The 25,765-nt window shown below is 34.5% G+C and overlaps 2 protein-coding genes across 2 annotated transcripts; one reads left to right on the forward strand and one right to left on the reverse strand.

Annotated features, from left to right (window-relative positions):
- Window positions 1–325: 325 nt before the first annotated feature.
- On the reverse strand, window positions 326–1,501 carry LOC133867287 (glycine-rich protein DC7.1-like). Its single transcript, XM_062304005.1, has 2 exons — window positions 1,300–1,501; window positions 326–736 (listed from the first exon to the last, which is right to left on the reverse strand). Exons 1-2 carry the CDS (start codon window positions 1,403–1,405, stop codon window positions 576–578), a joined length of 267 nt encoding a protein of 88 aa, XP_062159989.1. The 5' UTR covers window positions 1,406–1,501; the 3' UTR covers window positions 326–575.
- A 6,123-nt stretch (window positions 1,502–7,624) lies between these two features.
- Window positions 7,625–10,603, forward strand: LOC133866168 (uncharacterized). The gene is made up of 5 exons (XM_062302716.1): window positions 7,625–7,638; window positions 7,994–8,091; window positions 8,744–9,299; window positions 9,442–9,454; window positions 9,614–10,603. The coding sequence occupies exons 1-5, from the start codon at window positions 7,625–7,627 to the stop codon at window positions 10,601–10,603; spliced, it is 1,671 nt and encodes a 556-aa protein (XP_062158700.1).
- The last annotated feature ends 15,162 nt before the right edge of the window (window positions 10,604–25,765 follow it).

Consider the following 25,765-nt stretch of genomic DNA (forward strand, 5'->3'; position numbering starts at 1 on the left):
CATAATTGTAGTGTTTAAAAAAAAGTTAATTAGTGTTAGTTGTCAGCTTTGGTCAAAGATGGAGAAAATAACATGAAGCTTAATTTTCTTGGGTTTGCTTTGGTTCTTGGTTCTTTATTGGCTAGCCAAGATATTGTAGATACTTTTTATTTTTGGTTTTCTTTATTTTTAAAGGAATATTGTTTATTAGTTATCTATATTTTCAACTTTTGCAACTGGCAAGTACTCTTTTATTACTAAAACGTCACTTTAAATTAGTGATCATCATATAAGGTGATCGATTGAAATAATGGGCAAAGAAATGCAAGACATCCTGACATTACGGTGGGGGATTTAACATCTTCAAGCGTTGTATTGGTGGGGGATTTAACATCTTCAAGCACAGTAGTTGCAATACATAAAAAAGCAAAAGCTGCAAAATACACATGAAAAAAAGTACAACCTGCTACTGTGGTTGCGAGTTGATAAGCTACACAACCAGCAGTGCAACTTTATTGGCATACAAACTTAGATAAGCTACATATTACTTAGACACACTGATCAGACAGACAGCATATATAGGACGAAGGATTTGTCTAATTTTGGTCAGTTTCTGTCTCGCTAGCAGCACCATGTCCTGGAGGACCATGACCATGTCCGCCGTGGCCGTGGTGACCATGTCCATGCCCGTGTCCATGCCCGTGCTTATGGTCACCATGCTTGGCCTCCTCCACAGCGTCAGTTTGGACATTTTCCTCTATAAAAATGACCAGTTGAAGAAGTTAAGATAAAAGGTAATATTCAAACTATAAGAAAAAACGTCACTTACTTACCACACTTACCATCCCGATCTTTCATTATTTTGCGATTATATTTTAAACCCTAACCATCTTTTATTATTTTTGTATTCATATTTTTAAACTTTAAAAAGTATCAATTTAGTGTATTCATCTTTTAATTTTTTTCAATTTCATTATTTCGTTAGAATTATAAGATTTTCTGATAAATCTTATCAAAATTCTTAAAATATCTCAGTAAAAAATGAGGGGCATTTTATGAATTTTGGCACCTCTCTTCGAAAAATTCTAACAAATTTGTAAAATTGAAAGATTGATACTTGACACTTTTTTAAAGTTTATGGATTTAATTACAAAAACGATAAAAGTAAGAAGTGATAGGAGAAGTTTTTCTAAACTATAATTTTAGTAGAAAGTTGTGCATTTCAAAAACAGAAGGGCTTAAATAAATCCTAAAAAACACATGAAAATGATGTTTACCGATTAAAGGGACATATTTAACTCAAGAAAGGAAGAAACTCACGGGTTTGAGCGGCCTCAGCTAGCTCACGAGCCGAGACATCGGAGGAGATGAGAAGCACAACAGCAAAGACAAGACCAAGGAGAAGAAAAGTATTGGAGTAACCCATTTTTCTGTTAACAAGGAAGGGGGATTGGAGACAATCTAGTTGGGAAACACACTCTAATTAAGAAAGCTAAGACTCTGTCTTATTAGTGAAGGATGAGTTACTGCGATGTGGCTCTCCCTATTTATAGACAAGTCAAAGAGAGAGAGAGAGAGAGAGAGCAAAAGTTAGTTGTTTTTTATGATACTAATAGCTAGGATCAGTGTGCCAAGTAAGCATTGGAGTACGAGAGTCTAGTATGACACTCACAGAATTTGACTTTAAGTGCAGTAAACAAATATTGAAGCTAGCTTTATGTTCTAATATAATCACCATCTTAATGGATTTAGGTTAAATAGCCAGATTTTTTTTAATAATCTTTACAATCTGTGAACATATCTCACATCGCTTTCGTATATCTTCATGATTTGTCGCTTCTTTACCACTAGTCTTGTTCCCAAATTGATTTGCAAATCAACGGGGGATATATATATTTGATTTTTTGCCTCGAAAGCTTTTTACTTTTTGTAGAAAGATTGTTATCATTCCCATAAATTATTTCTTAAGAAAACTTAATTTACCTATAACTTTTATTTTTTAAATTAATTATCCAAACATAATTTTAAAAACTTTTTTTTTTTTTTGGGTATTCGGAATTTTGAAAACAATACAAAAAGAATCACATACCCAAACAAGTCCTAATATTATTGATAGTACTCTCAATTATATACCTAGCTATTTCATGGCACATCAATTGATAAGCTCTTTTTCCTTCTACGCTAACTGGCCGGGTAATATTACATACTATATTTTTATTTTATAATTATTCCATAATGATAATGTAGTAGTCTAAATCAATCTTTAATATTTTTTTAAAAAAATATTCAACAATAATGGATTCAAGCTACCCATAGCATTGTTAACAACCCATAGCATTGTTAGATATTTCTTTGATTAAAGATAAGAAATGGAGCCTATTTTTACTCCTTTGTCTTTCTCTTGGTCCCTCCTTGCGTCATTGGGGGCACAAAAAAATTGGAAACTTTCCCCAAAGTTTGACAGTCAACAACAGGACCATGTATTGTCTGAAACTGTGTACCATCTTACATTATTCATTGTCTGTAACTTTAAATAATGCCCATGCAACTCGTGGAAGAGTAATGCTAGGAGTAAACTTTTTGTCACTCTTGTATTTATCTGAAAATGACATGATTTTTAAAATTACTATTGAACTTGTGATTGATCATTATTGAATTTTGATCAAGTGATGATTTTAAAAACTACATCATTCTTAAAGTAACAAAAGAGTGACTTCTAAAATTACTTATCGTGAAGAAACCAATCATTTTATTTCCTTTTCCTTTTTCTTTTTCTTTTTTAAAGTACAACCCGGATCAATGCCCAACAAGAGAGAGGGTTCTTATAGGTACGTAGCTAAGGAAGCCACATTACATTTGGGAGGACACAATGAGGACCATAGTCCTCCTTGTAGCATTACTCGCTAAGTAGATAAGAAAATGTAAATTTAATCATTTAATCAATACTTTAACAGTCTCCCTGACATGTAGGCTCATACTCTTTTTTAATAACTGATGTCCAACACGTGAAATATTTAATTGAAATGAGAGGTAAATAACAGAGATAATGTTCAAACTCAGAACATCTGTTTTGATACCATGTTAAACCATCACTTGTCCTAAAATTTTAAGCTAATAAGAATAGGTAAATTTAATAATTTAATTAATACTTTAACAACTAAAATTAAGAAAAAAAAAAAAAAATACACATATCCCCCTTAAACTACCACTCAATTGTCAATGTCTTTTCTAAATTACCAATTTTGTCAATATCCCCCCTCAAACTACCAAAAAAATTTAATGTCCCTCCTGAAACCAACAAAAGGACAAAAATGACCATAGAAATATATATATATATATATATATATATATATATATATATATATATATATATATATATATATATATATATATATATATATATATATATATATATTTCAATAAGACAAAGATATCTTTATAAATTCGAAAAAAAAATTAAAATAAAAAAAAAATTAGAAATAAAAACAAAAAAATAAGTTTTTTTAAAAAAAAAAAAAACCAAAATTAAAGAAAAAACGATAAAAAAAAAAAATAAAAAACGAAGAGATTTTTTTAAAAAATAAATAAATAAACAAACAAAAAAATAACTGAAAATTATAAAAAATAAACACAAAATAAACACAAAACAAAACAAAACCAGTTTTTTTTTTTTTAATCTTCTTTTTTAATTTTAATAATTTTATGAATGGTAGTTTTGTCATTAGGGTTGCCATTCCCAATAGCTACCTAACCATTTTCCCTAGATGTAGGTAGGGGTGGGCAAAACCTGCCCAAAACCGCAAAAACAACCCCGCCCCCTTGCCCAGTCTCGAAAATTCGGTTTTTTGCTTAAAAATCACGGGTACAAGTCAAATTTTGATAAAATTTTGCTTGGCGGGGCGGGTTACGAGTTTAGGATTTTTAAAACCACGGGTACCCGCCCCGCCCCACCTCGCCCCACACTAAAAAAAAACCCTAACCCCCCCTAACCCCCCCTACCCCTCACTTCTTTCTCTCTTCCCCTCACTTTCTTTCCCTACGCCGCTTAACTGATGACTCCCCAAGTCCCTCCTTCGTCTCTCTTCCTAAACCCTTAGATCATAACCCTGCGCCACACCCCTCTCTCCTCATGCCTCACCCCTCTCTCTTCAATCTTCAACGCTACACCCCTCACTTCAGTCTTCAGCGCCGCAAGCTCGCATGCCTCTTTCTTCTTTCTTCTTTTTTCATATTCGTTAACTGGCCATTCAAGGGAGTCCCTCGTTCTACGCCACTCAGCCTCACGAGTCACGCATCAAGCCGCCGCCATGGTTCCCTCATCAGCCATGAGCAGCCCACCATAGGCTCAGATCCAGAAATCACCGAATCCCGTCTTCAAAACGTATCGTCAACCACCGCTAGACTGCTCATAGCCACAATCATAGTTTTGCTCAGCAACCCCAACCGTTGATTTAGAACCCACCGCCGATTCCGAACCCATCGTATTTTGTGGTTCATCAGAGATTCAGAAAAAGAAGTTTCATATTTTTGTGTTTGTGGTTCATCAAAGGTAGGGATGTAAATAAACCAGTCCGTTTGACAACTCGCTCGTTTTAGCCCGATCCGAACTCGAGCTCGATACTGTAGAAACTCGATCGTTACTGTAGAAACCCGCTCGATTAATAAGTGATACATATCCGACTCGCTCGAGAAAACTCGATAGGGGCTCGCGAGCTCAGCTCGTTTAAAGCTCGACTGGATCGCTCGCCCGGCTAGTTAGTTCGACTCGTTAACTCGTTCATATCTTACATATATATATTAGTAAAAATAGTAAATATAGTATAATATATATATAGTATTACATATTAATTATAATACTTTGATAACAATATTTAGTATGTTAAATTAACATATTAAGTTATTAATAGTTAGTATATAACAATATAACAATATTAAATAGCATATATATATATATATCACATCACACATGGTTAACAATAGTTATATATTATATTTATATTATAATTACTTAGTTTTATTTTTTTTGATAAGTTATTTTGGGTTATAAAACTGATTGTAGGAAAATCTGAATGCAAAAGCCCTACGAAAGGCAATTGCCAGAATCTCAGTTCTCCCATATCGCTATAGTTACTTAGTTTTATAGAATATATTAGACTTACTATTTGTTCACATTATATATATACCATAGTTTATACTCTCTAGTTATATATAATAACATATTGTTAATTTGTTACTTATAAACTATAGTTATATACTATATTTTATAATATGCCTTATATAGTTATATACTATATATTTATATTATTAATAAATGCATAGAGGTTGTTCATAAACTTGGGCTTGAATTCTGCTTTGATCACTCATTGAAAAATTTAATAGTTTACCTTGAGCTCTAGTTGAGCCGAGCTTGTCGAGTAACCCGACTCGGCTCGAATGTCATTTTCAACGAACTCGAGCTTGAGCTCGAGCTCGCCCGAATTTTAAACGAGCCGAGCTTGAACATGCAATTTATAGCTCGGCTCGAATTTGAGCTCGACTCATAAACAAGTCAGTCTTGAAATCTTCAAACTCGACTCGGCTCAGCTCGATTACATCCCTAATCAAAGGTTTCGTATTTTCTTCTGCCTTTTCCTTTGTTTGGTTCCGTCATTTGAAAACCCGCTCTGCCCCGTCCCGGCCCGCTTCGCCCAACCCGCCAAATCTGCCCCACCACAACCCGAGACACACAAATACACCATATTTTTGCCGGGCCACAGGTAAGGTTCTTGCAACCCGCAGGGTGTGGGTTCAGGGGCAAAAATTCGGCCCGTCCCTACCCGTGCCCACCCCTAAATGTAGGGAATAAAAACGTTTTTTGTTTCTTTATCCAAATACACTCTACAATAGATTCTTGTTACATTTCCATGTATCATTCATATATATATATATATATATATATTAACTTTATTCTATAAACTATTTTTTTATTCTCTCTCCTCTCACAGTTCAATCTCAGCTTCAATCTCAGCTTCTGTATGGTGAACCTCCTTATCCCCAAAACGAGCTTCTTCCTCAGCGAGTTCCGGCGACTCGTGGGTCGACCAAAATTTGCAAGCACCTGGAACTTTTTGCTGTTACGTCATGATGTTAATTAATAGATTGGAAATGACGGGTTCTTGTGGAAATTCGAGCCGGGGGTGTTGTACCTAAATGGGGTTCTCTTGCTCTAAGCTTTAATAGGGAATTTGGGAGAGAGATGTGAAGTTCAAGAGAGAAAAAAGAGGTATTTTTGGGTTTGGAGGAATGAGAACATCCATGGATTTAAGACAGTTGACAGAGAGTGAAACATAAAGAGCATAGCATCGGTGTGTCTTCGATAGAAGAGGTTTTTAATTTAATTTCTCTCTTTATTTTCTCGTACTGTGAGAGGAGAGATAATTTTTTATTATTATTATAATAAAGCATGGGAATACTACAGTTCAACTTGTAGAATTCCTAAAGAAATAGAAAAATATAAAAGAGTTGTTGTAGGTGAATTTTTGTGATTTTTTTTTTGAAATTTTTTTTAAATTTAAGGAACAGAGCCCTTATAAAAAAGCTGCCGTGTGAATGCTTTTATGTGTACATACATTTCCCTGAAATTAATTTGAGTCAATCAAACACCTTCTAATTAAAGATATGAGACGGTGTTTAGTTGCAAGTTTTATTTTTCAATTGCTGCTGGGCTGCAACTTTTATATATTCTTAAAAGCAAGAGAAATAAAATAAAATAATCACAAACTTATTACATAATTATTTGCAATCCTCATATTGATGAGAGATATTATTCATGTAATTAACGTGTACGTGATGAATTAATAGCCTTGTGTTCAAGGTCAGGGGCGTAAGGACGTTCATCACTGGAAGGCAAATGTCCTTCCAAAAGTTTTGAAATTTGCTTAAAAATATGGAAATATATAAATTTGTCCCCCCAAAATATTTTTTTTGTCCTCCCTATTATTTTTATATATATTTTGACCCTCAAAAATATTTTTTTGTCCCCCCTATTTTTTTTATATATATATTTTGGCCCCTCATTCATTTTGAAAGACGAAAAATATTCTTGATTCTACTATTATTTTTTAACCAGATACCCAAAATTAGCTTCTTCTTTTTTATTACTTGATACTTGAACCAAGTCATATCACAAGCTAGCTAGGCTGCAGCGGTGCAGCAGTGAAGCACGTCTGCATTTAATACAAAGATGAAAGTTCACTCTTCCAAATTCCTTCATGGCGCCTTCATCCCTCTCTCTCTCTCTGACTCCTTGTGACAGTGTGACTCTTAGTCTCTCTATGACTCTGTTTGTTGTTTATTGGACTAATCATTAATGGTAAACTAATGGACTAACAGTAACAAGCAAAACACGTTCTGCACTTCCGAGTTCCGCCCCTGTAAGAATCATTCTTCTTCTTCATTTTTCTTCATTTTTTTCAATACTCAACTTTTCTTTTTCCTTTTTATTTTCTTGGTTTGAAGTTTGAATCCAGTCATCCAGAAAAGAGAAAAAACAGAGGGAAGCAGAGAGAAGCTTTTCTTTCTTCATTTTTTCCTTTTTTTTTTTTCTTTTTTTTTTTTTTTTTTTTTTTTTTTTTTTCCTTTTTTGGTTTTTATCTTTCTTAAGCCGATGGATCATGGATGGTACTGGCTTTCAGTTAAAAAATAAAATTATATGTATATACTATATGTACTGAGTTATAATTTTAGGGCTCTTTACTCTTTTGAGTTTTTTGTATGTAGAATGTGATTATGATTTATATGGCCATGTGGGCCTTTCACCTTTGTATCTGTATATACTAAATTATTGATCTCACTGTTGTGCAATGTGGGATGGTGGGCCTTGGTTGCATGTATTGTTTGATGCTCAAGTCGTCCATTTGTTGCTTTGCTTCTTTTAAGTCTCTACAGACATTACACATTAAGCAATGGTCCAAATAAATCTCTTGTATATATTTGATCAAATATGTTTTGACTTTTAAATGGGTTTATCTTTTAGGCTTTGGATTCTGCAATATTGTTATGACTTGACTCTCATCATTGTTGTTGTTGGGGGTTTTGGGAGATCTTGTAAAGAGAAAGAGTCTACGCTCAAAGGTATAATTTTTCTTGGACCCTATAAATTGTGCTTAGTTTATTTAATAGTAGTTTATACTATTGTGTGTTTGTGTGTTTTTTTATTGTTAGTGGTAATAAAAAAACTATAAAAAATATCACTTGTTAGTGGTAATAAGAACTATAATAAAATTCTAATAAAAATCTTAACGTCTAGAAATTTTCCAGGTTAATTCTTGATCCATAAATTTTTCTTAAAGTTAAGAAAAATATGGGCAAGCTAAAAACACTTGATTCGTTCTTTAAGAAAAAATATAAGAGTCACTCAAAAGTCAATATTAATACGCCTTTAGCAATGGAAATTGAAGCTTTAGTGGCTGATGAGCGCCCCTCCAAATGTCCAAGATTAATTCAGCCTGAAGAAATGGATGCTGCCACTTTCTAACGTGTTTTAGGATTACGTCCGCAAATATGGAAATTTTTCGTAAACTTACAAGATGAAATGCGACGTGCTTATATTAACGCTGGTCCACGTCAACCCTTTCTTTCGGAATATCCATTTCAGGAGAGGGTAATAATCGTCGATGATTTCAAGTTTCTTGGTTCAACACATACTCAACTTGGTTAGAGTACTCGAAATCAAAGAATGCTATATTTTGTCTTAAATGCTATGTTTTTGCTAAGAAATCAACAGGCCGTCCAAGATCAGATGCATTTGTTGTGAAAGGCTTTAACAATTGGAAAAAGGCAAGCGACAAAATGAATAGTTCTTTAATGGGACACGTGGGGAAAGATCCAAATTCACCACATAAAAATGCTGTGAAATGTTGTGAGGATCTGATGAATCAGTCACAGCATATTGACAAGTTAGTTGAAAAACAAACATCACAAGAAACAGAGAATAATTGGTTGCGGCTCAAAGCCTCAGTAGATAGTGTTCAATGGCTAGCATTCCAAGCATGTGCCTCTAGAGGTCATGATGAAAAGCCTGACTCAAAAAATCAAGGTAACTTCATTGAATTGATAAAGCTCTTAGCAACTTATAATGATGATGTTTCTGGACTTGTCTTGGAAAATGCTCCAAAGAATGCGAAATATACATCACCCAAAATTCAAAAGGAAATTCTACATATCATTGCAAATAAAGTGTGGGATATGATTCGAAAAGAAATTGGGGATACCAAATTTTGCATTCTCATTGATGAAGCTCGAGATGAGTCAAAAAGGGAGCAAATGGCTATTATTCTGAGGTTTGTTGATAAATATGGTTTTATAAGAAAATGATTCTTTCATGTTGTGCATGTCAATGATACTACTGCAACAACTTTGAAAAAGAATATATGTGCTATTTTTTCTCGTTACAACCTTCAAATTGAGAATATTCGAGGTCAGGGATATGATGGAGGTAGTAATATGCGTGATGAATGGAATGGGTTACAAGCTTTATTTTTGAGAGATTGTCCCTATGCATATTATGTGCATTGTATGGCTCATAAACTACAATTAGCTTTAGTTGCAGCATCTAGAGATCGAAGCTAAGCATATTCATTAGTTCTTTATTCAGTTGGCTTCTATTATCAATATTGTTGGTGGTTCTTCAAAACGCCATGATGAATTACAGGTTGTTCAAGCTGCTGAAATTGAAAGTTTGATTGATTCTAAAAAAATTAAGACTGGAAATGGGGCAAACCAAATTGGTACTTTGCAACGACCTGGAGATACTCGATGGTCATCGCATTATCCATCTATTTGTAGCTTGATAAAAATGTTTGGTTCAACTTGTTCAGTTCTCAACAATATCTCCAAGGAGGGAGCTAATTATTCTCAACGTGGTGATGTTGAAGCGGCTTACATGGTATTAACATCATTTGAATTTATTTTGATATTGCATTTGATGAAAGATCTTATGGGACTCACTAATATGTTGTGTCAAACTTTGCAACAAAAATCTCTAGACATTTTAAATGCCATGACTCAAGTTTCAATTACACAATCACTCATTCAAGAGAGGAGAGAAGATGGGTGGGAGCCTTTGCTTGCTACTATTAAATCATTTTGTGAAGAAAATGATATTAATATTCCTGATATGAATGCTCATTATAATAGAGCTCGAGGTCGATCTCGTCGTCAAGATGAAAGGTCTCCAACAACAGTTGAGCATCATTTTAGAGTTGATATATTTACTGCTGCAATAGACTTTCAATTACAAGAATTGAAAAGTAGATTTGGTGAGCAAGTTGTAGAACTCCTCACTCTTAGTATTGCTTTAAGCCCTAAAGATGCATACAAATCATTTGAGATTGATGATATATGCAAATTAGCTGAGAAGTTTTATCCTAAAGATTTCAACGTGCAAGAAAGATTCTGTTTGAAGTTTCAATTGGAACATTATAAGCTTGATGTGCCAAAGCATTCAGATTTTCAAAATATGTCTACATTATCTGAGTTATGCATAAGATTGGCAAATTCGGGAAAGTCAAAGATCTATCCTTTGATTGACAGGTTGATTCATCTAGTGTTGACTTTCCCTGTTTCTACTGCGACTACAGAATGAGCTTTTTCTGCGATAAAACTTACAAAAACTAGATTGCGTAGTAGAATGGAAGATGAATTTCTTGCAAATCATATGGTAGTTTATATTGAGAAAGAAATTGCTGAGAATTTCACTTCAGAGATGATAATAGATGAATTTTATTTTATCAGCGACCGTCGTCCAGCATAATTTGAAGGAGAAGTTATGTTCTTTTTTGGGATCTTTTTTTTTACATGTCTATAAAAAAATAGGAAACTTGTGTATTCCAAAGGAAAGTTCTCTTGATGTTTTCTAAGATGATTTTGAAATAGACATATAACTTTTGCATGACTTACAATTTAATATGCAATTAAATTTAAGGCTTTTATATTTTTTATTTTACATAAACAAGTACAAACACACACAAAGCGAAAAACTACATGTATCTATTACTTATGTATGTAGTTACTTATTTATATAAGTCCGTCCCCCCTTTTCAAAAATCCTGGTACCGCCTCTGTTCAAGGTGGTGATGATCAAAACCTGAAGAAGATGTTCTCTCCTCAAGTTTGCCTGCTGATCTGCCCTCTGCAGACTTATCATGCAAACCTTCACCAAACTTCTCGTTCTTCCTAATCACTTCATCAATATGCACATCATCCTCAATTGACAATATCACAGCCTGAGATCCATGGGGCCCCTCTATGATAGCCTCCTCGACCTTCCTGTGTTCATTGAAGTGAATGATGTCGGTTTCTTCAACCGTCTTCTTCTTTCTTCTCTTAATGCAACAAAAGACAGCAGCGGAAAGGAATGCAAGCTAGGAAGAAAAGACCTCCAAATGAGATGAACACTGACTATTACTGTGGGAATATTGTTGTCTGGGGACGGTGCAGGTGGCAGAGGGCGTACATGATCGAGGAGGTGGTGGAGCAAAAGGGTGAGATGGGGGTGGCAGTGGCGGTGACCTTGAGGGAGTGGGCAGCTGAAAAGGGTGGGGAGGTGGTGGTTGGAAAGTGTGGGGCGGTGGAGGGAAGTATTTGGTTTGCTATTTTTGTGATGATCGATTGCAAGTTTTTAGTGACTTGACTCCCATTCCAAGATTTGGGATTGGTTTGTTTGCATTGGAAAACACTTCTCAATTTTTTTTCTTTGGCACAAGATACTGAGATTTGATAGGGATTCGGTAAACCTTATCATATCAATGATGACAATATATAGTACGTACGTTACCCAAATATCACAATGAATTAAAGCGAAAGGTCTATCGGTAGTAATAGAACTAGAAGGGAATGGCAAATGCCCTTGTTTGGCTTGCGGACAAATTTCGCAAACAGGATTATTTGAACAAGAAATGAAAGGAACATCCTTAGCTAAATTATTCAAGGTACGATAAGATAAGTGTCCAAGTCGGTAATGCCACAAATCAATGGAGTTTTTAGTGACAGTCAGGGCCGGCTCAAAGCCTAGGCGAGTTAGGCACTCGCCTAGGGCCCCCAATTTGATAAGGCCCAAAAAAAAATTATAGGCCCAATTTTTTTTTTTAATTTAAGGCCCAAAATTTTTTTAGTAAGATCCAAAAAAAAATTCATAAAACTTAAGGCCTCTAAATAAGTAATTTAAAAAATGACTTAATTTAATAAGGCCCCAATATAATAAGCCCATGATAACTTATCAAATAGAAACTTAATAGAAAATGATTAGTCTATTCAAAAGATTTAGATAGAATATTTTGTTTTTATTTACAAGTTGTTTAATTCAAAACCTAATAGAATGCAACTAGATAATGAAGGAACTAATGACTTGAAAAATCTTAGCGCTAAATTTAAAAGTAGTGAAATCTTAGTGTTTAATTAATATATTAATAATATTTATTTATTATTTTTTTTTTTTACTTAAATTTTTTTTTAAGGCCCCATTTTAAAGTTTCGCCTAAGGCCCCAAAATACATTGAGCCGGCCCTGGTGACAGTCATTGCTGAGACCGCCCAGAAATAGTATAGCCCCTCATGAAAATTACCCTGTCCAATCGTCCTCTTCATTGACAGGTCTTGAAAAAAACATTGAGTCGAAGAGAAAGTCACTAGGCAATTATTAGGTTTTTTCTAGTTGACTAACAGATAAAAGGTTAAATTTGAATGATGGTATAAAGAAAACATTCTTAAGTTTAATAGTGGATGAAAGATGAACAGTTCCAATGTGTGTAATAGATGCGTTTGACCCATCTGGAAGTTCATGAACAAAAGATGGAGTTGGACATGTTTTATAAGAGGAAAACATAGATAAGGAGTGACACATGTGGTTAGTAGCTCCAGTATCAATAATCCACACCGAAGCAGAGTGAGCAATGAGGGCTATACCTACTAGAGAAACACTAGAATTGATGCTACCTGTGTGATCATCACGACCACAATGATCACAATGGTAGCGTGGCTTACGGTTGAGTTGGCCACCACGATTTGTGGGCTTGGTGATAAAGGCTGCAACATCTAGTGTTTGGGATAATGAAGAATGTATCTCTTGTTGTTTTTCTTCTTGACGAACAAGTGAATAAATTCTGGTTGTTCTTGGAAAAGGCTCCATGAGAAGTATTTGGCTACGAAGTGCAGCATATCGCTCATGAAGACCTTGTAAAAATTCCATCACCCTATCTTGTTGGAATTGATCCGTAATAATTTTCCCATGTCCACAGGTGCATGGTTGGATGACTACAAGAGAGTTGAGTTCATTCCATAGTGATTTGAGCTTTGTAAAATATGCAAAAACAGACATGTTCTCTTGTTTGAGAGAAGAAATTGACTGCTTCAGCTGATAAATTTGTGGAGCATTGGATTGAGAGAATCGCTCTGAAAGATCCAACCAAATCTCCCTAGCAGTATCGGCATATAAAATACTACTACGAATCTCACCCGTAACAGAATTGAGAATCCACGAACAGACAAGATCATTGCATCTCTCCCATTGAGGGACTTCATTAGGTGAAATTGGCTTCATCAAGGTGCCATCCACAAAACCTAGTTTGTTTTTGGCATGTAAAGCCGTAGTAATAGCACGAAGCCAAGTGCCATAATTATCTACAGATAGAAGAAGAGCGCGCAACAAGCACCATGGTTGGGCTATCCGAGTGATGAACATAATGAGGACCATGCATTGACTAATCCTTGTGAATCATTACTCTCATATGAAGATGGTATTTCAGCCATTGCAGAATGAAAAGATAAATAAGAATGGGTGAGGAAGAAAATTGTAGTTGAAAAAAAATTGCCTAAGGCTCTGATACAAAGTTAAAATTTACACATGTTTGGAAATTGTTTCCTCGCATACCCATTTGATCGGTTTTCCATTATTTAAATAAAAGTGTGAGTTAATTACAACAAATGCAAAAGATAAACAGCCACCTACGTTAACACTAAGGTACACAAATGCAAGAGAATTAAATAATCCTACGTTTGGATATGTACAGCCACACGTACAGCCACCTATGTTTCAGTAATCAAGCATTTCATTTAAGTCTTCTTACAGTTCAATGCGTTTCAGTCCTTACTTCTTCAAGGCATGCATGCATTATGAGACTTGAACCTGCAAACCAGTTAACGTCAATACCGTCAATAATTCATAAATAACTATGTTCATTTACAGCACTAATTACAGTACTATAAAATAGTACCCACCCCCCCCCCCCCCCCCCCCTCCTAAATGTCTGAAGAAATTGGGAAAACTACAATTTACCCCCCTAATATTTACACATATTTACACCAATTTGCAATTCTGGTACCAATGTTTAGATTGCTTCAATTGCACCTTAGAAAGTTTCAAAAATTTGCAATCTACCCCCTTCCGTCCAATTGCTCCGTCTGATGAGACGGAAGTCACACCATGTGCGCGGCACATGCATATTTTGGTCTAGACTTGCCAAAAATACCCTTATTTAAACGGCAGCGTTTCTCATTCAAATTCTTTTATATTGAAAAACGGTGCCGGACCAAAAATTCCCAAAAAAAAAAAAAAAAAAAAAAAAAACAGAACACCAAAAAACTCAACTCCACGTCGTCGTCTTCTTCGCAGAGGACCGCCATGCGCTCCTGAGCATGCTTCACACGTCTGTTCATCTCTCAGTCTTTTGCTGACACTTCTGCCTCCATTGTCGACCTTCCCTTCCCTTGAAACGTGGCTAGTTGCATGTACCATTTTCATGCCACCGCTTTTCTCTGGACCTTTTCAAATCTTTATTTACGCGTCAGAAAGCTTTTTACACCTCCGCAAAACTTCACCACATTTCTGATCTTCTCCTGCACGTTGCACCCATTCTCTGGACCTTCAAACCACGACACTCCTCTCCTTCCTTTATTTAAGCAATCATTCTCGCCGTTCAGGACGTCAGCAACGAGTTAAATTTTCAGAGATACTCGAGCTTCAAAGTTGTTCAACTCAAGAGGTAGTTTCAGAGCCCTCTTTCCTATTATTTTATTTAGCCTTTATTAATGTTTTTTCTCTCCATCACTCGCAGAAGACCTTTTTTTTTTTTTTTTTTTTTTGTCTTCTTCCCTTTCTTCTTCTTTTTTCTGCCTCTTTCTTGTTGTTATTTTTCATACCTGAAGGAAGTCAGAGAGGCAAGAGGGAGAGGGAGTAACCGAAAGGCAGAGAGAGAGAGTAAGAGAAAGTGGGGGAGGAAGAGACCCAGCCGGTGGGCTGGCCACCGGACTGGGCGGAAGACGCCGCCGGGCCCAGAGGCCACGGCCCCGCACCGGCGACGCCACCGGAGAGCGTTTTCCGGCGACTTCTGGGTCCCTATAGTATAGAAAATCCGTCCCCTGTGAGTATTGATTTATGGGTTTTTGATTTTCTAGGTTTAGGATGGAAAATTTAGGAGGAAAATTTTCTGATTTTATTGAAGGATTTTCGGTGAAGAAGAGAGAAACTATCGGGTATTGAAATTTCTGAACTTTTTCTGAAGAAAAACCGTAGGGGTGTAGAAGAATTCACTGGGTAGACTTTCGGGTAAGAGTTCTCTTGAGATTTAATTTTTGGTATGATTTTCTTTTGATTTGGGTTGATTATTTCTGGAATGGAGAAGATTTTCTGGGTACCGTGATTTTGGGGGTTAAACCATATGGGTGTGAAATCAAAAAATTCCAGATTGTTTTTCAGGTAGAGGAACCGGTGGCATGAAGGTTCTGCTTTAAGGAATCAAGAGAATGAAAGCTGCCATTTTCTCTAACAAAGCCTCGGCCATCGTCAGAGTCGGTGAGTTGAAAGAGACTGAAAGTTTTCTTGTATTGTGTTACAAAAATTCTTTCCAAATTCAAGAAGGTGTAGCACAGATTCTTTCCATAGCCAAAGGCAACAGCAGAAGCTAGACCAACGGAAGAAGACGACGACGTGGAATTGGTGGAAAGCACCGGACGATAGTGGTTTTTTTCATTTACATGGAATGCTAGGTTTCATTTTACATGAGGGTATTTTTGTCCCATTTTTTGGCTATAAGTCACGTGAGGCGCACGTGACTGCATTTCCGTCTCATCAAACGGAGCAATTGGACGGAAGGGGATGGATTGCAAATTTTTGTAACTTTCTTGGGTACAATTGAAGCAATCTAAACATTGATACTAGGATTGCAAATTGGTGTAAACATTAGGGGGGTAAATTGCAGTTTTCCCAAGAAATTTTTTTTTACAGATATCTGAAGAAAAAAAATTACATTAAAAAGAAAAAAAAAATCTTGATGTTGATGCTGATGCTCGCCCCCTACTGATAATAGAAGAAAAAAAAAATGCATGAAAAACCAACCATCAAAGAAAATTTTATCACAAAAAAAAAAACAACCATTAAATGCGCGCTTAGGAAGAGTAACGGAACAATTTTGTGGAAAAAAAAAATTATATTTATCTCTCCATCTTTGGAAACTTTAGAACTCCTACATAAAAAAACCAACCATCTCCGCCTCTTCCTCGACAATCTCTCGCATCGTAAGCCTTCTACTTTTTTTTTTTTTCTTTTCTATTACTTAGCTGAGAGTGACTGTGAGACAATGGTTGTTGAGTTGTTCTCTTTCTTCATTTGCTTTTCAGTTTTCAGGATAAGGATGAAAATCTGTGGTTGACAGGTTGTCTTTATTTTGCTTTTCAAAATTTTATTTATTTATTTTTTAGATACTTTTCAGAATTTCAGTCATTGCAAGTTGCAACGTGACTTGTCAACGTGGGCCACAACTAAAAGAAGTGATAAACTGAGGGAAATTTTATTCAATAATTTCCAAGTAACCAATTACATCAATATATACTAGTCTGTATAGAAACAGAGAAAGGAAAACTATAATTCTAATTTACAGTCAAATCAGAATTGATACATGTAATTGATTATAATGAAATTATCTCCTCCAGCTTTCTTTCCTTGTGAGTGCAACGGCTATACTTTTGTATACTTGAAGAGCACGGCAGGCAATGTGTCAAATGTATCCATGGCGAGTTTCCTTTGATATCATGCCTTTGTGATCTGTCATTGTGATCTGATTGCATCAATGTTGAATGCATTTGATTGCACATATCTCGGTTCCCTTTCTTCCCTTTTGTGGTGTGTGTCGCAACATGATATGCTGCATAATTGGTGGTTGTGATGTCTGCAGCATTGGCAGCTGTGATGTCTGCAGTATCGACAGTTGGCTGATTGTCTCCATGCAAGTCTTGAGACTTTCCTTTGCTGGCAGTGTTTGATATTGCAGCATTGATGGCTGCAATATCAGTAGATGCAGCTTGAGACTTTCCTTTGCTGGCAGTTGCCTTTGGTGCCATGTGTGCTGCCTCAATGGCAGTGGCTTGGGCTGTTTCTGTGACAGCTGCATCCATAGGTTTAACATCCCCCCGCAAGCTGATAGGGGAAGGATGCACCTTCAGCTTGGACTTAAGAGAGTAGAACCGGGTTGTAGGAAGGCCCTTAGTGAACACATCAGCAAGTTGGTCATCTGTGGAGATATAGGCAATTGAGATGTCTTTATTGAGGACTTTCTCACGCACAAATTGATAGTCTACTTCAATATGCTTTGTGCGAGCATGGTAGACAGGATTTGAGGTCAAAGCAAGGGCACTAACATTATCACACCAGATGATGGGGGCAACTCGGAGAAGAATAAGAAGTTTACAAAACAGCATACGAAGCCAAAAAAGCTCAGCAGTGACTATGGCGAGAGACCTATACTCGGCTTCAGTGCTAGAGCGAGACACCACCAGCTATTTCTTGGCACTCCATGAGATGAGACAATCTCCCAAGAACACAGCATAACCAGATGTGGAGCGCCTATCATCCGGACTGTCGGCCCAGTTAGAATCACAATAGGCACTGAGTTGCAGGTTAGTTTTGGTGAAGGTAATGCCATGGTCACTAGTAGCTTTGAGAAAACGGAGAACCCTCTTTGCAGCAGTCCAGTGAGTGGTAGTGGGATGATGGAGATGTTGACATAACTGATTCACGGAGTAAGCAAGATCCGAATGAGTGAGTGTGCAATACTGGAGAGCCCCAACTAAGCTGCGATATTCAGAGAAGTCTTGCAAAGGATAACCATCATATTGGGAGAGTTTGGACCCGGAGGCACAAGGGGACTTGGCTGGTTTGGCATCAGCCATGTGTGTGCGATGAAGGATGTCTACCACATACTTGGCTTGACAAAGATGAAGCCCATCAGCAGTGCGGGTGACCTGAATGCCAAGGAAATAACTCAGGGGCCCCAAATCCTTGACAGGAAACTCCTTTTACATACTTGAAGAGCACGGCAGGCAGTGTGTCAAATGTATCCATGGCGAGTTTCCTTTGATATCATGACTTTGTGATCTGTCATTGTGATCTGATTGCATCAATGTTGAATGCATTTGATTGCACATATCTCGGTTCCCTTTCTTCCCTTTTGTGGTGTGTGTCGCAGCATGATATGCTGCATAATTGGTGGTTGTGATGTCTGCAGCATTGGCAGCTGTGATGTCTGTAGTATCGACAGTTGGCTGATTGTCTCCATGCAAGTCTTGAGACTTTCCTTTGCTGGCAGTGTTTGATATTGCAGCATTGATGGCTGCAATATCAGTAGATGCGGCTTGAGACTTTCCTTTGTTGGCAGTAGCCGTTGGTGTCATGTGTGTTGCTACTTTGCTGGCAGTTGCCTTTGGTGCCATGTGTGCTGCCTCAATGGCAGTGGCTTGGGCTGTTTCTGTGACAGCTGCATCCATAGGTTTAACAACAACCACCTTTTTTTTTTTATAAAGTTAATTTTCTTTGTTTTGCTTTTCTTTATTACTTACAGTCATTGCAATTTGCAAAGATCTTTCATCTTTATTACTTAATAAATTATAACTTTTATTTTTTTTCAAACTTCCATAGTCGAATTCAGTTTATTTATTTGTTCTTTTGACATCAATGTGATTATAAATGATTTTATTGACTCTTCTTTTTTATTATAGTTTTTTTTATTTAATATTCTGATAAGAACAACCTTGTCATTTTTTTTTTATAAGGTTTTCTTTATACTTTGGGAATAAGCCAACTGGCCAAGTGACAAGTTTCATTATAATTTTTGCCACTTTCAGGTACGTTATTTGTTATTGTTTGTTCTTTTTATTAAGACATTGTTTGTTGATTTGTTAAATTAATAGCTATCGGAATATGCTAATAATTTTATTAGAATATCATTAGAGTATGTGCCATTAGGCCATTAGTTGTTTAGTGTGGAAAGTCTACATTGAAAGGGAAATTTCTGAAAGCTTCATTTCAGATTTGATACTAGATGATTTTGTTTCTCTAAGGGTGCGTATGATGCAATTTTAAACACCTTGTATTTTGTATTTTGTATTTTTTTTTTTTTTTTTTTTTTTTTTTTGCGTATTAGTACCTACATGTTAACTAATATATCAATTTGGCATATATTTATGAAGTTTGATAGATACATTTTTTGTGATACATATATTATGTTATAATTTATATTTTGAATAGTAATTACCATACTTTTATATATTATAATAAAAATATAATATATAAAAAGAACAAAAAAAATTATTTATTATTATATTTTATTATTTAATTCCGCCCCTACTAAGACAGATTCCTAGCTCCGCCACTGCATGCATGTCTCAAGTTTCATGGAGGCATTTAGTAAGGGGATTAGGATTCAACTTGTTTCATAACCTTTCCAAAAAATAAAATAAAAAAAGATCCATTTGAACCCCCCTAGCCTTACTTGGAGGAAGGACCATAGAATTGGCTAGCTAGCTTTCTTATATGGATAAACTCTATTCCACTATAAATTATATAACTTTTTGATTATCTAAAGCACAATAAGTAACATGTTACCAGTTAAAAAAATGATTTTAAGGTCGATGGGTATTAAGTCGAATGGGGATTTAATGACCTTAATATGAGTGAGTGATTAAAAAAAAAAAAAAAAAAAAAAAAAAAAAAAAAAAAAAAAAAAGGGTAATAAGACTTTGCATTCAAAAACTGTCATTTCATTTCATTTTTATTTTATTGCTTAAGACATACATGTATGTATGTTGTATGTTGTATGTATGTGTTTCGTTGTTATGGGTTATGAAATGCATATGTATATACGTGTATGACAGAAGTTATATTATTTATTAATTCTTCATATGCTTATTTTATCAGTTGCGTTAATGGTTTTGATTGGAAATCACTTTTGCAGACATTATGATCATATGAATATAATATTTTCTTAATAAGATACCTAATGAAATCAGTTACCCTTATATTATTGAAATAGTTAATTCACTCAATTGCATATGTTGTTGTGATAATGTTCACAATTGTATAGATGGATGTGCTGGTATGAAGGAGGAAGATCAGGTCGGCCAGGATTCCTATGTCGATCGATCCTGATATCTATGGATGATGATATATATTGCCTTCTTATGAAATACTACTATATCTAATTTGTATTTTGCTATGTATTTACTTTTCCTTAGTATGTATTTGTTTGCTATATTGTGTGTGAACGCTTTATTTGTATTTGCTATTGTGCTGCCTGAGCCACTTACGTGTAATTAATGATCTATTGTATTTATTCGGTAAGAACACATTTTTTTATATTTATTTAATTGAGGTTTATACAGTGAGCTTTGAAGTGTTCTGTGAGGATTACCTTTTTTTTAAAAAAAAAAATATACATACATATTCTGCTGCGAGATTTTCTTGTCTCTGATGTAGTAATGTCACATGGTTGATCATATATCATAACTTACGACTTTTTGTAGAAGGCGGTGTGTTATAGTGTCTGAGAGCTTTTTGCCAACAGAGATGGTGGCAGAGATTTGTGGATTTGGGTGTGGTGGTGTAATGCCCCCAAAATTAAATAATTATATTTCCTTAACTTGGAGTGTTACTTGTTGTGTCATCAAACCAATTGACTGAATCAACCATGCTACACTAATTATCAGAGCAGACTATAAAGGAAACTAGAATTAATGGATATGAGATTCTAATAATAAGTCATTAAACATAATATTTATTATCAATCATAGATTCAGAGCTTACAAACAGACAATTCTATCACAATAATAGCTAATTAATACTAATCCAACCTAATAATATGAGTCATTCACTCTGCATCTTCATCCCAGCAAATTTCTCACTCTACCACCTCATAGTCTGCTAATCTAAAAAACATCAACGTATCTCACGATAGAAGAAAAGTAACTACATAAGAGCACTAGGAGCAGCTTCCTTTAAACTTTTCCTCAATTTAAGGAACTAAATCACTTTTTACTTCTCTATTTAAATGCACTCAACAATAGCTTCCTTTATGATTTCACTAAACTTATTTAAATATTCTTAAAATTAAATGTTAGAGGAAAGAGAAATTATTTAAATATTGTTTTAAATAACTACCAGATGAATAAGAAAGTAAAGAAAAAGTTTTTTCATATTAAAATAATATTAAGAAAACCAAATGTGTTTCAAACGGATATTCTTTTTATTTATTTTATTTTATTATTTCAAGGTATTACATGTGGTGGTGAGAGCTTGAGGGGTTTGGGGCTGTGGATTTTGAGGCGCAGAGAGGTGAGAAGACATTTGAGGGGTAGAGAGAAAGTGTCTCTGTGTGGTTTTGGTTCACTGTAAAAGAGCTAGCTAGGGAAGAGACGTTTGGCCTAGGAAAAGTAAAAGGTCAGAAACTTAACCAAACAATATTGCTTTCTGCTTTTTTGGTAAAAAGCAAAAACGCCTCAAAATCACTTTTCCAAATAGACCCTATATTTTTCTTAAGTATTTCATCAAACATCTTGCGAGCATATAACTGTTTTCCCTTACTTTGTACACATATCAACAATGGAGTTCTTTGTAAACATATAAGCTAGAGATGTAATCAACGCACTAACATTGATCATTATAGTTTATATCTTCTTTAGTCTGCTGTCACACTATATTATTGTATGATAGATAGTTCCCAAAAGAATCTCAAAATTATAAAGAGAAAGAAGAGGCAAATGACTAGACACTCCATCACTTTTTAGCCACATTATCATATCTCTCAAAGTCCAATGACTCAATCCCAAACTCAAGATTAGCATCAAGAACAATTGAAATGCACCGTTTAGTCCTTGTAGATGTTACCATACTTGTTCTATGTCTCAATATCATTGAAGGTATTACTTTTAGCCAAAAGGAAAGGTATGAATAAAGGACTTATGAATGGAAAATGTTTTACATCTTAAGAAAATGTAAATTATTTTACTTAACATTTAACTAAAAATGTTTTTCGATTGATTGACCAAATTTTACAAATGCAATCAAACATTCAAAAATATTGAAAAAGTTTTACAACGAAACAAAAATTAGACTAATGCAAAAAAGGATATGATACATCAAATAGTTGAATTTTTATTGATTATTCTTTTTCTTCTTTTTTTTTCACTACTTTTTTATTAAATATATATCAAATAGATGGATTTGATTCAGCATAATAAGTGAATAATTGAACACATAGAGAAAAAAGAGTAAATAATTGAATAGATATTTATAGAGAGAGTACATTTAACTAGTAAATAATAACTCGAATATATCAGAGTCCGTTGATAGACATATACGAAAATTGAATATGTATTTAATTTATAGAATAATGCTATATATCACATAAATATTCCATAATGGTAATATATATATATATATTAAACAATGCATGGTTGATTCAATGATTATTAAAGTTTGCCACGTCAACATTATTAAATATTTATAGAATGTTTGTGTTGTGCCGTAGCATTACTCTTATTTATATTCATTTTTCAGCTACCCAATAGGCAATAATAAAAACGAAAATATTATTTACTCTTTAAAAAAAAAAAAAGAAAAGAAAAAAAAAAAGCGAAGATAAAGCCCCCTGTCAAACCAATGGATTTTGTTTTTAATACAAGTGTTCATTTAAGAGCGGTTAGACTTTGTCATGTCAATTTTCTAAAATATTATGTGAGATATTTGTTTCGTAGGCAACATTACTCTTATTTATATTCATTTTCCGACTAACCAATGAGAAAAGCAAAAATAATTGTTTAAAAAAAAAAGCGAAAATAAAGCTTCCCACCCCGGGGCGATGAAAAGAGAAAGTAATTCTAGTTATCTAAAAAGAAACACTACAAAAAAAAAAAAAAAAAAAAAAAAAAAAAAAAAAGGAAAATTATGGACGGTTTTTTTCTAGACGGTTTCTAAAACCGTTTAGATTAAAGTTTTACAAATGGTTTTGAAACAACAGTCTCTAAATAAATAAATATGGACGGTTTGAGTAAATCTTCCATAAATTTACAGACGGTTTGAAAAAAACTGTCTGGAAATTTACATTTCCAGACGGTTTTGATCAAATCGTCTACAAATTTATAGACGGTTTGGAGAAAACCGTCTGGAAATTTACATTTCCGGACGGTTTTTTTCAAACCGTCTAGAATTATTGATATTAAACAAAAAAAAAATGGTGACAAAAATCGCATGGATTAAATATATATATATATATATTAATTATGGACGGTTTGAAAAAAACCGTCTAGAAATGTAAATTTCCAGAAGGTTTTTCCCAAACCGTCTAGAAATGTAAATTTCCAAACGATTTTTTCTCAAACCGTCTAGAAATTCATTTCAGGACGGTTTGAAACTAATTGTCTGGAAATTCATAAGTATTCAAATGACACGAATAGGCACCCTCAGTCGTAGATTGAAACACTATCTACAGCTTAAACGCATATAAAGAAAATGATGCGGATTGAGAAGCATGTCAAAATGACACGGATTTGAACCCCGCATCGCATATTCCCCAAGCAAAGAAGGCGTACAGCCCCTCTGAACCCCACATCGCAAATGTGAACCCCAGCCCCTTATGAACCCCAGTCGGCCAAATGACAACCCTGAGGATGAAGCAAAATGCTATTCTCTGACTCTTCAATCTAAAGGATCTTTCCTTTTTGGGTTCGTTGATTCACATGGGCGACAGGATCTCGACGGAACGGCGGGATCGGGACGACGGGAGAGAGTGCCGGAGATGGAGTGCCGAATCTGTCAAACCCACGCCGGTGTGCGTGGGTTTCCGACCGGATCTGGCAAGGTTGTCTGGGTTTCCGACCGAAACCCATGCTCGGCATCTCTCTCTGGCCGGATACAAAGAGATTCGGCCGGAATACCACGTATTCCGACCGGTTCCCTCTTCCTCTATCTTTCTCTGTCGCAGGTCGATGAGCGTGGGTGACGAATCTCTCTTCCTCTCTCCTTCTTTATCTCCGGCCGGCATATGAACCGTTTAGACCATATTAATTAGTTTTAATATAAAAAAAATCGAAACAGAAAAAAAAATAAAAAAAAATAAAAAATTTAAGTCTGGACAGTTTTACCCAAACAGTCCAGAAATTTATTTAGCGACGTTATATACTGGACGGTTAAATCGTACAGAAAAAACCGTTTAGAATTGATTCCATAAGTTTTTTTTTTTTTTTTTTTTTTTTTTTTTTAATTTCTGGACGGTTTAAAACCGTCAAGAATTTGCTTTCCTTTTTTTTTTTTTCTTTTTTTTTTTTGGTAGTGAAAGGAAAATGATACAAATCTATTCTCTATTCATTTTGCTTTCAAATTTACCATTAAATTTGTGGGATCTATATTCGAGACCCAATGTGAATCTCACAAATCCAATGGTAAATTTAAAACTTTGTTGTATGGAAATGAGTATGAGATGTATAGGGAGTAATATGGTGGGAGAGTAACTATAAGGAGGATTCATGTCTTCCTTAAATCATCTCAAAATTGTTGTGCATTTTAAAATCAACATTATATCCAAATTTAATAGTGATATATCACACATCTAATGGTGATTTTAAAGGCCACATCAATTTAAGGAGGATATGAGTCTTCTTATAGCATTACTTATGCTAAAAACTATTTTTTCCTCTATTTTTATCCTCCTAAAGTTAAAATTATCATTATGATAATTTTCATCAAATGATAATTTTAAAAGTCACGTCAATTTTAAAAAGATAAAAAAAAAAAAAAAATAGAATGATAGTTAACTTTAGTGGATGATTAGGAGATGGATGGTTAACATATCTTAAAAAGAAGGGTTAAATACTCTATTGGTACCTGAGTTTTAAGCTTTTTTTAATTTAGTATTTAAGTTTTCATTTGTTTCATAGGTGGATCTGAGTATAAGGATAAAAATCACTTTGGTACTTTCGTTATATTTTTCATCCAAATATTAACGGTCCTGACATGTGGCCCTATATATAAAAAAAAATTAAAATTAAAAAAAAATCTTTAACAATTAATTAAAATAAAAAAAATAAAAAAAATAAAAAAATAAAAAAATAAAAAAATTGAAAAAAAGTAAGGGGTTGCTGAGGCCACCATGGGATGGCTTTTTTTTTTTTTTTTTTTTTTTTTTTTTTTCAATTTTAAAATTTTATTAATTTTAATTAATTTTTAAAGATTTTTTTTAGTATAGTTCCACATGTCAATTTCAGCGGTTGACACATGGCAAACTGTAAATATTTGAACAAAAAATATAACATAAGTATCAAAGTGATTTTTATGAGAAATGCTAGAACATTTCTATGTGTTCTCCTGGTGTTCTATGCCATTGCAGGAGAACATTAAGAAAACACCAGGAGATATTCTAGCATTTCTTGATTTTTATTTCTAAACTCGAGTCAATTTATGAAATAAACGAAAAATCAAATGCTAAATTTAA

The sequence above is a fragment of the Alnus glutinosa genome, chromosome 4, assembly GCF_958979055.1.
Source record: "Alnus glutinosa chromosome 4, dhAlnGlut1.1, whole genome shotgun sequence".
In the NCBI taxonomy this organism is placed as follows: Eukaryota; Viridiplantae; Streptophyta; class Magnoliopsida; order Fagales; family Betulaceae; genus Alnus; species Alnus glutinosa.

Coding starts and splice junctions, on each gene's coding strand:
- LOC133867287 (XM_062304005.1), bottom strand. CDS start 1,405: ATGGGTTACTCCAATACTTTTCTTCTCCTTGGTCTTGTCTTTGCTGTT. Junction 737..1,299: donor AGCTGAGGCCGCTCAAACCC/GTGAGTTTCTTC, acceptor TCATTTTTATAG/AGGAAAATGTCCAAACTGAC.
- LOC133866168 (XM_062302716.1), top strand. Junction 8,092..8,743: donor GAAAGAGTCTACGCTCAAAG/GTATAATTTTTC, acceptor AGAAATCAACAG/GCCGTCCAAGATCAGATGCA.